General features: G+C 47.6%; 5 protein-coding genes across 5 annotated transcripts; 2 read left to right on the top strand and 3 right to left on the bottom strand.

Annotated features, from left to right (window-relative positions):
- Window positions 1–173: 173 nt before the first annotated feature.
- On the top strand, window positions 174–1,551 carry SAMD00019534_024230 (hypothetical protein; the record flags this gene model as incomplete). Its single annotated transcript, XM_012901721.1, has 2 exons — window positions 174–1,249; window positions 1,350–1,551. The coding sequence occupies 2 exons, from the start codon at window positions 174–176 to the stop codon at window positions 1,549–1,551; spliced, it is 1,278 nt and encodes a 425-aa protein (XP_012757175.1).
- A 166-nt stretch (window positions 1,552–1,717) lies between these two features.
- SAMD00019534_024220 (hypothetical protein) lies at window positions 1,718–2,314 on the bottom strand (the record flags this gene model as incomplete). The annotated part of the gene is made up of 1 exon (XM_012901720.1): window positions 1,718–2,314. One exon carries the CDS (start codon window positions 2,312–2,314, stop codon window positions 1,718–1,720), a length of 597 nt encoding a protein of 198 aa, XP_012757174.1.
- Window positions 2,315–9,861: 7,547 nt separating this feature from the next.
- SAMD00019534_024210 (hypothetical protein) lies at window positions 9,862–12,499 on the bottom strand (the record flags this gene model as incomplete). The annotated part of the gene is made up of 2 exons (XM_012901719.1): window positions 9,862–12,338; window positions 12,412–12,499. The coding sequence occupies 2 exons, from the start codon at window positions 12,497–12,499 to the stop codon at window positions 9,862–9,864; spliced, it is 2,565 nt and encodes an 854-aa protein (XP_012757173.1).
- Window positions 12,500–13,005: 506 nt separating this feature from the next.
- SAMD00019534_024200 (hypothetical protein) lies at window positions 13,006–13,930 on the top strand (the record flags this gene model as incomplete). Its single annotated transcript, XM_012901718.1, has 2 exons — window positions 13,006–13,685; window positions 13,747–13,930. 2 exons carry the CDS (start codon window positions 13,006–13,008, stop codon window positions 13,928–13,930), a joined length of 864 nt encoding a protein of 287 aa, XP_012757172.1.
- A 161-nt stretch (window positions 13,931–14,091) lies between these two features.
- SAMD00019534_024190 (hypothetical protein) lies at window positions 14,092–16,077 on the bottom strand (the record flags this gene model as incomplete). Its single annotated transcript, XM_012901717.1, has 6 exons — window positions 14,092–14,396; window positions 14,470–14,613; window positions 14,681–14,961; window positions 15,021–15,310; window positions 15,378–15,559; window positions 15,627–16,077. The coding sequence occupies 6 exons, from the start codon at window positions 16,075–16,077 to the stop codon at window positions 14,092–14,094; spliced, it is 1,653 nt and encodes a 550-aa protein (XP_012757171.1).
- Between the last annotated feature and the right edge of the window lie 62 nt (window positions 16,078–16,139).

The raw sequence follows: 16,139 nt of genomic DNA, 5'->3' as shown, positions 1-16,139 counted from the left end.
GTACGAATACTTGGATGATTTTGAAAAATAAAAAAAAACGAGTGGAGTTGTGTCTCGTTCATTGTGTGATCATGCTTGCGTGTTGCTTTTGTGTCTAATGCGTTAGTGCACTACTCGATAATACATATACTTATATATATATATATTCATTATAATAACATATAGAATAGACAATGTTATCAAAGAACTTGTTCAACACTGCCAGCATGCTCGGCATGCGATCTTTCAGATCTTCATCTGTCGCCTTGGCCGCAGAGACAAAGAAGAAGTTCGAGCGTAACAAGCCCCACGTCAATGTGGGTACGATCGGTCACGTCGATCACGGCAAGACTACGCTCACTGCCGCCATCACCAAGGTGCTCTCCGACAGAGGCCTGGCCAACTTCAAGTCATACGCTCAGATCGACAAGTCGCCAGAGGAGCGTAATCGTGGTATCACCATCACAGCGTCTCACATCGAGTACGAGTCGGCCAACCGTCATTATGCACACATCGATTGCCCAGGCCATCAGCATTACATCAAGAACATGATTACTGGTGCTGCACAGATGGACGGTGCCATCCTGGTCGTGTCCGCCCCCGATGGACCCCAGGAGCAGACACGTGAGCACGTTATCTTGTCGCGTGAGGTCGGCATCCCCTCGATCGTCGTCTTCTTGAACAAGATGGACAATGCTGACCCAGATCTCGTCGAGATCGTCGAGATGGAGGTCAGAGAGCTGCTTGGCAAGTACGGCTTCGATGCCGACAACACCCCATTCGTCAAGGGTGCCGCCGCCGTCGCCCTCGCTGAGGACCCCAGCGCACCAACCGAGTACGGTCGTCTGGCCATCGACCAGTTGGTCGAGGTGCTCGACACCAAGGTGCCACTGCCCCATCGTGCCGTCGACAAGCCCTTCCTGATGCCAGTCGAGGAGGTGTTCTCCATCTCTGGTCGTGGTACCGTCGCCACCGGTCGTATCGACCAGGGTGTCGTCAAGGTCGGTGATGAGGTTGCCATCGTTGGTCTCAAGCCACATCCAAAGGTTGCAGTCACAGGTCTCGAGATGTTCGGAAAGATATTGGACTTTGCTCAGGCCGGCGAGAACGTCGGAGTCTTGCTCAGAGGTTTGAAGCGTGAGGACGTCCTCAGAGGAGAGGTCGTTGCCAAGCCAGGCACCATGAAGGCATATACTAAATTCGTTGCCAAGACTTACATCCTTACCGACGTCGAGGGTGGAAGAAAGAAGGGTTTCGCCACCAACTACAAGTAAGCATCATCAATCAACAGCAGGATACACATACAGGCACAATCAAAAGACAGATGACTAACCCAATCCAATCAATCAATCAAATTACAAACAAAACAGGCCACAGTTCTTCATTCGTACTTCCAACGTTACTGGACGTATTGAGTTGCCACCAAACACTCCAATGGCTATGCCAGGAGACAACCTCGAGCTGACGGTCGAGCTCATTTCCCCAACCCCATTGAACGAGGGTCTTCGTTTCGCCATCAGAGAGGGACAGTTGACTGTTGGTGCTGGTATCATCCACAAGGTCTTGAACTAAATAAACAATTATCCTAACACCTTGCTTACTATTATAATGCAAATCAAATCCAATCCAGTTTTTGATCAAACCTGGAATGATTCCATCACACGTCAATACTTGTTGTCTTCACACAATCACATGAATGATTGATTGAGTTTATTACTATTGATACAAGGTGGATTGATTAAGCCTCGGTGGTCATCTCGACAGCATCACCTCCAGCGGTCTCTGGATCCTTCTTTGAGAACTTTTGCTTGATCTTCTCCTTCTTCTTGTCGATCTCCTTGCCAGTCTTGTGCATGCAGCACTTGATGGGCAGCTCGATAAAGAAGAAGATGCCCATCGATATCAGCAAAGAGATGATCTTGAAGTAGACAGAGATTCGTTGGCCTACCGGTGCGTGTTGCGCCAACACATGGATGTAGAAAGAAGTCGAAGCCAGGAGCAGGAAGTTGTGCGTGCACATCGTCCAACATTTGAGCTTGAACACTGGCCATGTTCCCTTTTGTTGGTTGAGCTCAACCCATTTATCACCGGGCATCAAAGAGACTGGTGGAACAATAACGATGGAGCATACCCAGAATTCCTTGCGAACTGTGTTCCAGACTTGGGTGAGCACGTCCAGTCCCAGACCAACAGTCGAGATGATTTGGCATATCTTTAGGTTCTTCTTTCCCTCGTCATCCAGGTCATCAATATGAGGATAGTTGTATAATGTCACTACGAATGAGATTGTCGTGGCAAAGTTATTCACCATGAAGAATCCATAGAAGAAGAACATAATCCTCTTGCATCCTTTAAAGCAGCTGCAGCAACTATTATGTATGAGTGCGTGGGTTTAGGTCGAAGGCGAGGGCGGGGGCGAGGGCGGGTGGTTAGGACATGGAATCGGTTGATTGATTGGACCCAAAGAGAGATTATACTTACGCCATTGTTTTATTTATGTATATGTATGTATTGGTATAAGTTGGATATCAATAATGAATGACACAGGACCAACTTGGTTTAAAATAGAACTCTGGATTGATTGCATAGATTCAGTTGATAGATGCTTGTAGCAAGCAAACATTGTTTGATCAGTTCAATGGTCCTCAAGGCGAGAGGTTGAGATGAGATGAGATGTTTGAAGTGATGTGCGAGCTGTAATGAAATGTCGATGGGGATGATATCAACCTTAAGAATAAGTTATCGGTCAGATAGACCGTCTTATGGTACCATACTTTGAATCAATTCAGTTAAAATCAGTTCTGATCGCCATCTACACCTGATAGATCTCAAAACGTCACACTGATCGTCGTTTTTGTTCAAACCCACACAATTAATTAATTAATTTGATGACATGATCAAGGCAAAGATACGGCCCATTGTTTGTGTTGTGCATAAGTCTAGACTAATGATTGAGTTGTTGGGGGATAATTATAAACAAGTTGGTGTCGACGTCACTTGCTTCAATTGGTTGAGTTGGTATGTCTATTATTAACTTGATTTGGTTGATGTTGATTGATTGGAATGATTCGAATGATTGACTGATTTGACCCATCCATTATTAGATGACTTGGTTTCCTCGCTTTTGGATATGTGATGATACTAATTGACGAATGACTGATCCACTCAGACCAATCACTCCAAGAAGATTGATCGAGAAGATGTCACTAAAGAGTACTGAGAGCAATGCAGGTGGTGTACACAGTAGCCATATGAAATGTCTCTGTCGTTCAAACCTCCATAGATAACGATTGAGGTAATATACAGAGGGTAATGTGCCCGCGTACAACACCCAGTTCTTGATATTCCACCACAGACGCCAGAAGCCGGATGACACGCCAAAGAACCGGTACCACTCGTAGGACATCTCGGCATTGGATGCAATAGCCACCAGGTCCACCAGCGCAAAGATGGCCAACAATGATGATATGGCAATCAGCATCGGTGTGTAGCGATGTGATTCGGCCAGCTTGCGAAGAGGGCCTCGCTCAGTGTTGAGCAGCAGGAGAATGGGCGACAGGACAAAGACACATAGTTCGCTTCCACCAAGCCACATCATATTGAGAGCAACGCTAATGACGTAGGCATAGAGACACGCGAGAGTGGACACACGGAACATCCATGTCTCGCCACCTGGTATTGAGTCGGCTTGTGAGTGGCCGCCGCCACCTGATTGCTTCTTGATTGGGGAGTGCAAGCCGTATGCTGTGCTCTTGATACCATGTTGCTTGAGTTGTGACACGTGATGCTTGATGTATAGTACAATGAGCATGTTGAGTCCAATCGCCAGTGCCATTGCCGAGAGTTGTGTGTTTTCTAGGTGTGCTTGCATCTTGATCGTGGTAGGACGATAGATCCTGGGCAACAAAGAGTAGAGCAGTGAAAGGAGCGAGACAAAGATGATGTGTAACTGGGTCATGGAGCGAGGTGAATTGAGTGATGGGTACTGTGCAAACATGAGCAGTGTTGTGAAGCAGTTGAAGATGACCACGAGAAGTCCGTGGATCAGCCATTCACCAGCGAGCAGCTTGCTGGGCAGTCTCTTGGTGGCGGCGCTTTGTGTCTTGAGGGCAAAGTAGTTAAAGCTAAATTGCAAACCAAATAGTGTGCCAATGGCCAGTGCGTAGAGGATCTTGAGTGCTGTCGATCTTGATACTCTAGCGCGACTGGTGTAGAGCGCCACCAACAGGACCAGGCCAATGAGTGCCAGGTACCAACTGTCGAGGGGGATGTGTGAGCTGGATGGGTTGAGGAAGAGGAGCACGGTGCCCAGGGCTAGCACCATCACGACAAAGTTGCGGAATGTCTTGTTGTTGGGATAGAACTTGAACGGCAGGTTGAAGACGGCCAGACCAAAGGACAAAAGGAAGCTGGCAAACAGCATGGTGTAGGAGGCGGGCGTGCCGTCCTCATTGTAGCTGACGCTGCTGAGGAACATGGCCAGGATGCGGTATGGGATGCCAACGTACACGGCTGACAGGGCAAAGCTAGAGAAGAACTGTAGCGCGGCGTACTTGCGATCGATGTGCTTCTCTTGGTATATCAACAGACTGTAGACTGTGGCCGTGTGCAGCGATACTGGGATGATGGTGTCTGTGGCGGGCGGGAGCAGTGTAGTGGCCAGCACCTTGGCGATGAGCAAAGAGTCCGAGACGAAACGGATAAAGAATGAGATGCACTTGCCCTCATAGAGACGATGGTTGACGAGCATGCCCACGGCAGAGGTCAGGAACATCAGGTACACGGGGTACATATCGGCGTCGGTTGAGTTGAGGGTGATCTCGATCAGCGCCAACAGGGTGGCTTGTAGCACAGAGAGCAGGCTGAGCACCACCTTGGACGTGGTGTTGGTCGAGGCATTCAGAGATGACTTGGCCGCGATCATGGACGCGACGTAGAGCAGCGTGATAAAGTATGTGAATGATTGAAGAGTGATGTTCAGCATGGGGAATGTGTACGTGATGAAGCTGAAGCGATCGTAGACGAACCACTGCAGACAGAGCGTGGAGCACGCCAGGAAGACGTAGAAGAGCATGTCTGAATTGAGGTGGAATAGGTACAGTGTGATGGCCAGTGCAGCGATAATGGCTAATGGGAAGATGTACATCGGAGTCTCGAGCAGGAAGCATGCTGCCACACTGAATGCGCCGGCCAGTGTGTGCATGACCACCTGGTAGCCAGCGGGCACGTGTCCAATCACCGTGTGGTCAGGTGCCGAGAACAACACAAGATAGAGCAGCGCGCCCATTGTGTACATGGCCAGTGTGACAGCGATGATGGAAAGGCGCGACGACAGGCGCAGCGAGTTGTAAAAGGTGGGCGAGTTGTAGATCACTCTATACTCAATTGCTGCCACGAGCAGCACCAGTGTGGCTATCTTGATCACTCGTCCAACTGCAAAGTATAGTGTAGTGTCGGGTGGTGGAGGTCTGTTCTGGAGACGTGCGTCCCAGAAGTGCGGCAGAAGCCACCAAAGTGAGCCCTGTCCCGACAGCACCAAGCAGTACGTCGTGGGCAGAGTGACCAGCAGCGTCAAGTTCGACAAGTGCAGCCAAAAGTCCGCGCCCAAGAACACCGAGTTGTAGATCGCAATGTACAAACAGCCAGGCAGTGTGATCAGTGACATTGTCATCAGTCCAGATTCCATTCTGCCAAGGACAAAGTCTAGACGTGATGGGAATGAGGTGTTAGCATGCGTGATTGAGTGAGCTTGGAATTCCACCATCATACCATTGACGGAAGTGACAGGCTTTGAAGCTCGTACACGGAACGAGCGAAGTGGGATGCCATAGAGATAGTATGTGGCCGCGAGGATACAGAGTAGATAGTAGGGACTGTAGTCGATGCCTCGCATAACGATCGTGCACCATGTAAGGAACACGGCGGTGGGATATGGTAGACAACCGAATAGGATACGCTCCCATCGCCGTGCAGATATTTGGGAATGATGATGTAATCCATTTGAACTGCAATGTTATCCACACTCCAAGCAGTGCCAGCAACATAGCCAAATTGAACAACAGAAATATATTGACGAATGAGTGCTGCAACAGAAGTACTCCGCCCATCATAATCGAGAGGTCAACGACAAACAGTCCTGCCCATATACATGTAATAGTTCTATGTTTGATTGATTGATTGATCAGTGTCAGTTGAATGATTGATCGATGACGATGTTGATGATACACTACACTTGAGGCATGTTTAAAAAGTCTACAAAGTATGTGAAGAGGACAACTAGAGCAGCTGAGTAGATTGCAATGTGACCTCGCAAGAATAGGGCGATTATAAGTGATGGTACTAGTGTAAGTGCCACTCTAGTATTGTATCTAAACTTGAACATTGTATCAAAGGAGGTTGTTGTGGCAGCCTTTGATTGAACATGTTGTTGTAGACTACCACCAGCATGCTGTTGTTGATGCTCCATCATGATCGATGTAAATATGCCTTCTGTCCTGTCCTGTCAATGTCTACTACTAACTACTACAACTACTACCTCAATGTTAATGAATGAATGAATGAATGAATGACCCTACACAACATCAATTTGATGAATCAAAAAGTGAACATCACCAACACTTCATCAAAGTTGACACATTTGCCAACTCGCGACAAGGAATGCATGGACATAATGATGATAGTCAATCAAGGTTTATTATTCCCAGTAGGACTTGTAGAGCTGTACAAACATCTGCATGAACCATGGTTGATCCAGCATTCGAATGTGTGCTGATCGTCCAATGACTCCATCGACACCTTTATGTGCCTCAAACAGAACATTCAACTTGATCATTGACTCAACAGGCAGGTTATACCTTGAGTATTCAATTGGTTTGTTCTTAATTGGTGCCAATATGTTCTGTAGCATTGTAGTAAGTACTGATCCTTTATGTGGTCATAGTTAGTAGTGAGCATGGTTGGGAGGGAGAGCATGAAGTAAGTATGTATACATACTATGTTTATCCTTCTTGACTTCCTTAGGGAACTCAATACGAGCTGAATGGTATGGTACATAAGAGTCTTGCTCTGATCCAATGAGGAATATATACTTGAAGTGTTCCAGTGCTGTAAAGTGCGTGTTAGTAACATGTCCAATCGATCAATCAATCAATGGATGTACACATACTCTTGCATTCACTGAGCTTGTAGAGGAAACAATCGGTTATTGGACCGGTGGTGTCTTGCATCAATAGTTGCTTGAGACAGATGGAGTTGGAGAACTTCTGCCATAGCCACATGGCAGATGGCACGAGGTTGGAACCTGAGAACTTGACGCCAAGATGTGGCGATGATAATGAGATGTACGTGTGTAGTCTTGGAAGGTATTCCTGCAGGCTTGGTGATGTGAGAGCACTTCTTACAACGATTCCACCTAAAGAATGTCCGACGAAGCTTATCCTTGTGATGTTATAAAATACATTCTCCTGGAGGAAGGCCGACACCTCGGTGGCGATCTTCTCGCCAAGCTGTTGGATGTCATCCAGGGTGTTCTCTTCGATCGAGGAGCACGTCAGGTAGATGGCGTGAGGGAAGTGGATCGAGAAGTAGTTCTTGAACTGGCGCAGGTCGTAGCTTGTGCCAGACAGACCGTGCACAAAGACGAACAGGTGTCGACCTGGGTTGTTGGAGATGGACAACATGAAGCGTTTGTTGGCGCTCAGGTGTTCCTGATTGAGATTCTCAGTGATCTGTTCTTGTGCACTCTGGACCTGTGCAGCTTCTAGCTGCGCGGCCTGTTGCTGCTGGACCAGATCAACCTCACGAACTGGCACTGTTGGTGTCTGATGGAACTTAATCTTCTGTTCAAAGAAAACTGGCATCGTATCATACACCGTGTCGATCTTGGCAGGGATCGACTCAATCTTCAGTGGCTTGAACTGGAAGTATGCCTGGATGAACTCTGATGATGGAGGTCTGAAGGATGTGTTAGAGTTTGATCGGGATTGATAGAGTGAGTGATACATACGATGAGTCCATGATCAGTAAGTCCTGGATGTCTTGGATATGAAGGGTCATTCTCTGGGTTCGACGATCCCAGCGATCGACGCACTTGCTCTCGTAGTGTAGGGACAGTTTGAAGCAGTGCTCACGTGCCACCATGTCAAAGATGGTCTTGTAGTTCTCCCAGAGTGTGCAGACTTGCTCACAGATCTTTTGCAGGKTTCTCAATCATCTTCTTCCATAGGATGATTGAGGTGTCATCGCCAGCAGAGCTCTGATCCACGTAGTTGGGGATGGTCATGACGCCAGCTGCCGTGGACGGTATCTGATAGGCACTGTTGCTGCCGCCACTCTCGTCGCTGCTGAAGCTGCTGAAGCTGAGTGCCGTGTCCTTGGACAGGAGATGGTAGGTGTCGTCCTCGTCCTCTGTGTTGGTGTCGCTGCTCAGCTCCAACGAGCCAATGTTGATGGCGCCAACATCTGAGGAGCGCGAGTTGGAGTTGGAGCGGAACGATGGCTCGGCTGGGCCGCTCACCGTGTTGAGGGCATTCTTCCAACTCCAAATGTCGAGGGGCGGGATGTTGAGGGGCGGCAGGTTGGCCAGGTCGCCGATCTGGCTCACCTGGCTCTGTTTGAGAAGGAGCAGCAACTTCTTGTACCGATTGACCGTCTTGCAGTATGTCTCCACAATGTATGATTGTATCTCTTGATACTTGTCCAAGACGTATTGATTGTTCTCCTCCTCAGCGTTAACCTGTTGGGTTGGCAGCTGTTGTTGTGGTTGCTGTGGTTGTTGTCCTGGGAGTAGTACTCCTCGTTGGCCAATGGTCGGACTGTTGGTAGGCGACTGTGAGCTCCTGAGATACTGTTGTTGCGTCGTCCTGATTGGTGACTTGTGCGGTGAGTTTGGATTGCTGTCACTGGATGAGTTCAACATGTTGCTGATTGCCTGTGATTGTATCCTGTAGCCAATGCTTTGTAATGATGTATTGATCGTAATCTTGAGTATTGAGAAGTACCAATCGGTAAACGTCACGGGATAATATTGTTGAATTCCCTTTCCAGCCCTATTGACTCTAACTCTATGTTGGCAAACCACCTTCTCCGCGACCATCTCCTCTGTTGCGCCACTATTCATTCATTCTTTGTGTTAGTCTTGATTGATTGAGACAAGAGAGAGGGTAGTGTTCCAAGACTGTGACTTACTCTTGTTCATTATGTTGAATGAGTTCAAACTCGAGGAATAAGCTGTGCGAGTAGAATGCCTTTATATGTTTGATTGATTGAATGAGTTAGTCACGCGACTGACGACTGGAGGCGTGTAGATCAGCTAATCAGTACATCAACTTACATTGAGTGGTAGTTCAATCATAAAGTTACAACTGTTCTGTAGTTGGATGATCTCTTTCATGTGACTGATAAAGAACTGTTTGGAACAGTAGTAGTGCTGCTGTATCTCTGGCTTCTTTATATTGTGTACTGCATCACCACGACGATCTGATTGTCCAAGCTGAGGTGTTGCCAACAATACACTTGTATCATTATCCTTATAACATTTGATCCTTACACTATAGATACCCTTACGTATCAAATCAATGACACGCAATGACTCCAAATAAACAAACACGTTCAACGTGCCTGATAAGTGTAACATCCTCTATCTCTATTCTATTCTATCACTATTATGTATGTATTATGATTTGTTATGTTATAATAGTTATAATTATAAATGTCTGTGTACTGACAAAGAGAATGAATGAACTGTTAGACTGACAAAATGTGCAAAAATACCCGTTTTGTGTCATTCATTGTCTTTTGATGAGATCGTAAAGGTGGGGGTAGATTCATGAATGAACGTGATCACGACATGTGTGTATGTTACAAACTGGAATACTGACTGACTCATTTATTGTGGCTGGACTTGGAAGAAGAAGAAGAGGACTTGCTTGGTGTACTGCCAGTGGATGTTGTGGTCGTTGTGATGATGCCGCCATTGTTTGTCGCATTACTTCCTCCATTTGGTGTATTGTTGTTGTTGTTTGAATGTGGCGATGGCGTTGTGGACAGACTACTGTTGCCAGATGCATTGTTGGATCGCTTGGTCGAGTGTATCTCCATTGGTTGTGTGGACTCATTCTTGGCCACCCATGACAACAGCCATTTGAGGTTGGTCAGCATGTACTTGAGTGACTTGGTCCACGTGTCCTCGTTGGTGAACTGCATCTTGATCAGCATGCCATTGATGTGATCGTTCTCGATCGTGTAGGGCACCTCGAATGTTGGGTCGTGCGCATTCTTGACGTGCTCACACAGCTCCTTTAGACACTGCAGGAATGATACCATGCCATTGTCGAAGCGACCATACCAGAACAGACGTCCGAGCGAGATGTCGCTGGAGCCATAGAGCTCGTAGACGGTCTTGTTGGTGATGTCCTCTATCTTGGACGTTGAGCCGTTGGGTATCAGCCTGTACTGCTTGAACTTGTAGTTGAGACGCTTGGCAAGGTTGTCCAACAGCGAGATGGACAGACCCCACGCCGAGTTGATCTCATTCCACTCGACCGGTTGCGACTGGAGTCGGCCCAGACGCAGCGAGTTGATCGTGCCAAAGTGTCCATCGTACCAGAGGTGGAACGCATCGTTCAGGATGTTTGTCTCCTTGAGGCGTCGCAGCCTGTCGATGGTGGTGGTTGTCTGAGTGAGCACCGAGTCGCGGTCATCTTGGAGTCGGTACGAGTCGACCTGCTGCTCGCTGTAGGCGCTCCAATACTTGTTTTCCAATGTGGCCAGTTGTTGTTGTCGTTGTAGCAGATCGTCGGTGATCGTCGCGATGTGCTGACGCTCTCTTCGCAGCGCGTCCAGATTGTTAAAGTAGAACCGTTCGGTCTCCTCGAGCTGCTCAATCTCGCGGTCGACGCTGGCCTCATCCTGTGCAGACACCTGTCTGTTCAGTCCTTCCAGCATGTCGCTGTACACTTTTATCTCGCGCTCGGCCAGACTGTTGTCCGAGTCCATCTCGGTGAGGACGAGCTTGGCGCACTCGAAACACAGGGGAAGGTCGTAGCCGATCAGCTCAGTGCTCGTCTTGAACAATGTGATCACCTGCAGGTATTTGATTGAGTTGTGGGGAACAGCGCCATTGCCTACGCCGCCGAGTGCTGCACCGCCAGTAGTGACAGCAACTGGTGGCGAGCCGATTGGCGACGTTGTTGACGACACTGAGTTTTGAAGGCCATTGGGGACGAGGTGGTTGGGCGGCGACTGGGGTGAGTTGTAGTTGCTCACACCATGGGGAGGCGGCGACATTTGATTGTTGTTGTACACGGACATTGGTGCCGATGCAGCCAGGTCGCCCTGGATGTTGGGCAGCGATGCCAGACTGAAAGACTTGGAGTTGGATCGCAAGTACTTGAGTTTGCTATTCTTTTGCTGCTGCTGAGGACTGACAAAGTTGTTGGGCCTTGTGCTGCTGGACAGTGGCGATGTTGGTGGCGTGCCCTGAGACGACATGCCAAGAGTGCTCCTGTTGGTGCTCGATCTGATGTTGCCCTGTCTCTTTGTCGTCGACGACGATGATACAGCTCTCTTGGTCGGCTCACCGCCACCAGATTGAGTGATGTCCATGCCTTCGAACTGCTTGGACATGTCTGTGGTCGCCGAGGGTGATTCAGAGTTGAGACTGCTAGTGGAGTGTTGCTTCTGCAGTCTGGGCTGGGTGGGCATGGTCTTTGTGCGATGTTTGGACAGTGATCCAAACGATGATGATGACGGTGACGTGCTCATGCTTACGCCTGAGCCGGTCGAATCGGTCAACGATGAGGTGGATGAGTTGGCGGTGGTGTCGTTGTTGATGCTGCCGCTGCTGTTGTCCAGGGCGGCGGCAGACGTTGGTGCGGCCATCGACTGCTGGCTGCTGCTCAGCGTGGTCTGTGGCTGGAAGTTGCTGTTGCTGATGGGGTGTTGCTGCTGATACTCGATGTGCTTGACGTGAGCGTGGTGGGAGCTCTTCTTGCGGAACAGACCAGTCTTGAACTTCATCAGTGGTTGGTTCGTCGCCTTGTCATGTTGATGAAGATGTGATGTTGCGTACGAGGCGGATAGCGTCGACATGTTGTTTGTGCTATAGCTAGGGTTGGGCAGGTACCCAGATGTCGCGGCGAACGATGAAGACAGAGGTATTGATGAGCCAGTGCCTGGCATCGACACCATCGATGCAGAGTGTGGCCCTCCCATCATCATAGTCTGCAATGATTCAGTCCTCTGTAGCATCGAAGGGTTCTGATGATATTGTTGTTGATGCTGTTGTTGTTGTTGTTGTACATTGCTCTTTAGTGCCCTTTCCTGTAACTCCTTTACTGTTGCTAATACTTGATCACAGTCTGTATTTATTCAATGAGAATGAATGAGTTAGTGCATGTTATCGAGTCACACATCAGAGTCATTGGTTCGTACCCTTATTCAAGAATACACTATGATCGATATCCAACAAAGACTCATTAAGTTCCAATGCCTTTGAGCATTTCTGACAGTATAAGTCCATTGCTGTGAGTATATATGATGTATGTATGTATGTATATGTATATGTATATGTAGATAGATGGGACCTGTCGAGACTTCAACTTATGTAGTTGATCGATCGATTGATTGAGTGAGTGTGATCTATATCTCACTTGATTGAGTTGTGTCAAACTATCCTGGTCTATCGTCGTTGTTGTTGTTGTTGGTATTGAATGTGACCTGCCGTTAATATGATGTTTAAACGATTATGTACATATATATATTTATAATAACAATACAAAATGATCATTAACTATTCAGATTCATTGCTGAGGTAGTTGTCAAAGTTGATTCACCCAAGGAACAAAGAGAATCTATGAATTTGAGTTTATGGGACACTTTTGACAAAGTTGTTCTTTGGTGGTTTGTCCAACTTGTAGCTTCATTCTTTCATTACCGACATTCACCACAAACAACACAATCAATACTTATAAGTATAACTATACTATTACTTACTTATTATATTTATATACATATAATTAATAAGACATGTCATCAATAACAAATGTTGAAGAAACAACAATAACATCACCACCATATCAACCATCTCTACCATTTAGACAACCTACAAAGTTGGGAAAGAAGGTTGTTATGTTCCCAGTAAAGTCGGGAAACAATACATATCAGTTGGAAGGCTTCTTATCATCTGTAGAGCCATCACATAACAGTAATATCAGTCCAGAGGGTGTAGAGTCGCCCCTGTCCGACATTGGCATCGTAATCACACATCCACATCCAATGCTTGGCGGAAACTACCAGAACAACGTAGTGCTGGGCGTTGCCAGCTACCTCACCAATCACATGCATCTGCCAACACTGTGTTTCAACTTTAGAGGCGTGGGCAAGAGTGAGGGCAGGGGCAGCTGGCGCGGCTCGTACGAGCAGGAGGACACACTGGCCGCAGTGCGCTACCTAATCAACGAGGCACCACTTCAGCGTCGACCAAAGCGAGTCATCATTATTGGATACTCATATGGTTCTGTCATTGGCGCATCAGTTGCAGATATGGATGATGCCATCATGGCCTACGCAGCAATCTCCTATCCATTCGGACCACTCACTCTCATGCTTCTCGGTCACCTGCTCGATGCGGCCAAGTCCAAGAAGCCCAAATTCTTTGTCATTGGCGATCGTGATGACTTTACAGGACTGGCAAGGTTCAGAGCAAGGTAAGACCATGTCCTCATCCCTCATCATCATCGTAACTAACTCAAACTCACAATGTAACAGGATTGAGGAGTTCCCCGACCCTCTAGAGTCAAGGATCTTTGTTAATGTGGATCATTTCTATGGAGGAGCTGAGAAGCAGCTGGCGAAGGAGCTGTCTGGCTGGATCAACTCGTTGGTGTTCCCAACACCAACGCCAGTCTCATTGGATTCAAATAACGAGGAACAGAAGCAACAACAATCATGATCCTTGACCCAATCAATCACTTCACCCTCCTGTATATCATAGACAGCCACCCAACTTTAACAGTAAACGTATCAGCGCATGTACCTGCTGCTGCGATTTAACCCATCAAAGTAGTCGTCTTAACGACTGAATGAATGAATGATGAATGAATATGGAGTCCTCTATTGATTGAATATCTTCTTCTTTGGAGTCCATAGACGGATGGTAGAGTCTGCCGAGCATGAGGCAAGGATGGGCTCTGATGGATGGAACTTGACCGAGTACACTCTGTCGGTGTGACCCTCCAGCTTCTGCATTACCCTGCCCGACTGCTTGGAGAATCCAATGTCATAAAGATAGGCGTTGTAATCAGCGCTGCCCGTTGCTAACAATACAGATTGGTTGATGTCGCTCTTGCTCTCCTCGTCGTCATCCTCCTCAGACTTGACCTGCTCTCTGCTCATCTTCATGCTACTGTTGCCATCGTCTACAAAGTAATGATTGATTGAGTGTTAGTGTCGGCAACAATGAATGCCAAGTCACATGCATGAGACACATACTGAAGTCCTTTCCAACAAAGATGGAACCCTTGATAGGCCAGTTCTTATTCTTGTGTCCTGTGAGAGAATGATGGAGTCGCATTGGTGACAAGGAGTATGGATGCGAGACGATCGATACCTTGGACCTATCATATACTCTGATCACTGTTGGGAAGGGAAGGGAGGTCAGCTCCAGGATGTCCAATCAATTAATCATTGTCTGGACACATACCATTGTCATAGCTGTTGACTGCCAGGAATCTGGCGTCATCACCTTCGTTCGAAGAGGTGGATAGTGTGATGCCAGAGATTGGTCTGCCCTCGACAGAGGTCTCCAAAGAATCAAGAGGTGTGTGTGCTACTGCACTCTGCGATCCAGCCATGCCATCTACGCTCGAGTCACTGCTGAATGATTCGGGCAAATTGATCTTGGTACCCTTGCGAATGTCCCAAACCTTGAGCTTGCCGCCGGAGTCTCCTGTGAGGATATGTTCGCCATCCTTGTATATGTGTCTGGCAGGGGAGGGAGGTGAGTGAAGGTGTCCAATCAACATGGCGACATTGTAACATACAGTGAGTTGATCATCGAGTCGTTCTCGATGACAAAGACAGAGTTTGGTGCTCTCTTGTCAAAGCCAATGATGTGGTTCTGCGAGTTGCCAGCACAGAAGATGTTGTTGTCGATTGGCGAGAACATGACGTCCAGGACGAATCCTGATGTGCTGTATGACAGCAGTGACTTCTGTGTCTGCAAGTCCCACAGCTTGACAGTCTTGTCATACGAGCAAGACAGTATCTCAGTGCTATTGTTATTCCAAGCCAACTCGCTGACGTTTACATTATGTTCCGATAGTGTTGTTATCTGTTTGTTTGATTGATTGATTGATGTTAGTTGGTGGACACGTGTACCTGACATGTGACCTCCTTACCTCACGCTGGTTAAAGACGTCCCATATCTTGACGCTCTTGTCAAAGCTGCCAGAGGCTAGCATCTTGCCACATGGCGAGAACTTGACAGTGTAGACGCTGGCATTATGTCCCTTGAGTGTGAACTTGTAGAAGAAGTGTCGTTCATCCATCTTCTTTGTTCTTTGTTGTGCTGAGCTCACTCCTATTGTCGCGTCAGTCAGTTAATCATCATGGTCTTGTGGCCCTGTTATGATCATAACAACACTTACTCTCCTCATTGACATCGGACACTAGTGATGGAGGTGGCGAAGGGATGGCTGTGGTCACTTCGATTGAGCCACCGGTGGTCACCTCTGGTGCCTGGTTGGACAGGATGGCATCAATGTTGAATGGCTTGTGCGTCTTGCCCGTCTGGTACACCAGCATGTCGTATCTTGCAGTCAGATCAAAGATTGACTTCTTCAAGTCCTTATTCTCACGCTCATAGTTGTCTAGCTTGGTCTTGAGTTGCTTGAGCTCTTTGGTCAGTGTGTCAACATGAGCCTTTGTATAGTCGGTGGTCGATGATGATGAGGCCACTGGTGTCGCGGGGTTTGTAGTGGATGCTGATCCCGATTGTTGCTGTTGTTGTGACTGTTGTTGTTGCTGTTGTTGCTGTTGTTGTTGAGCAGCACTAGATACCGATGAGGTAGAATTTGGTGTACCTGCACTACTACTCATTGTATATATCTATATATCTGTATCTGAAAAGTTATAACAAGACTGAGACATCTTTCAAGTTC

Source organism: Acytostelium subglobosum (assembly GCF_000787575.1).
Source record: "Acytostelium subglobosum LB1 DNA, scaffold: scaffold4, whole genome shotgun sequence".
In the NCBI taxonomy this organism is placed as follows: domain Eukaryota; phylum Evosea; class Eumycetozoa; order Acytosteliales; family Acytosteliaceae; genus Acytostelium; species Acytostelium subglobosum.
This window is presented reverse-complemented; position numbering and strand designations above follow the sequence as displayed.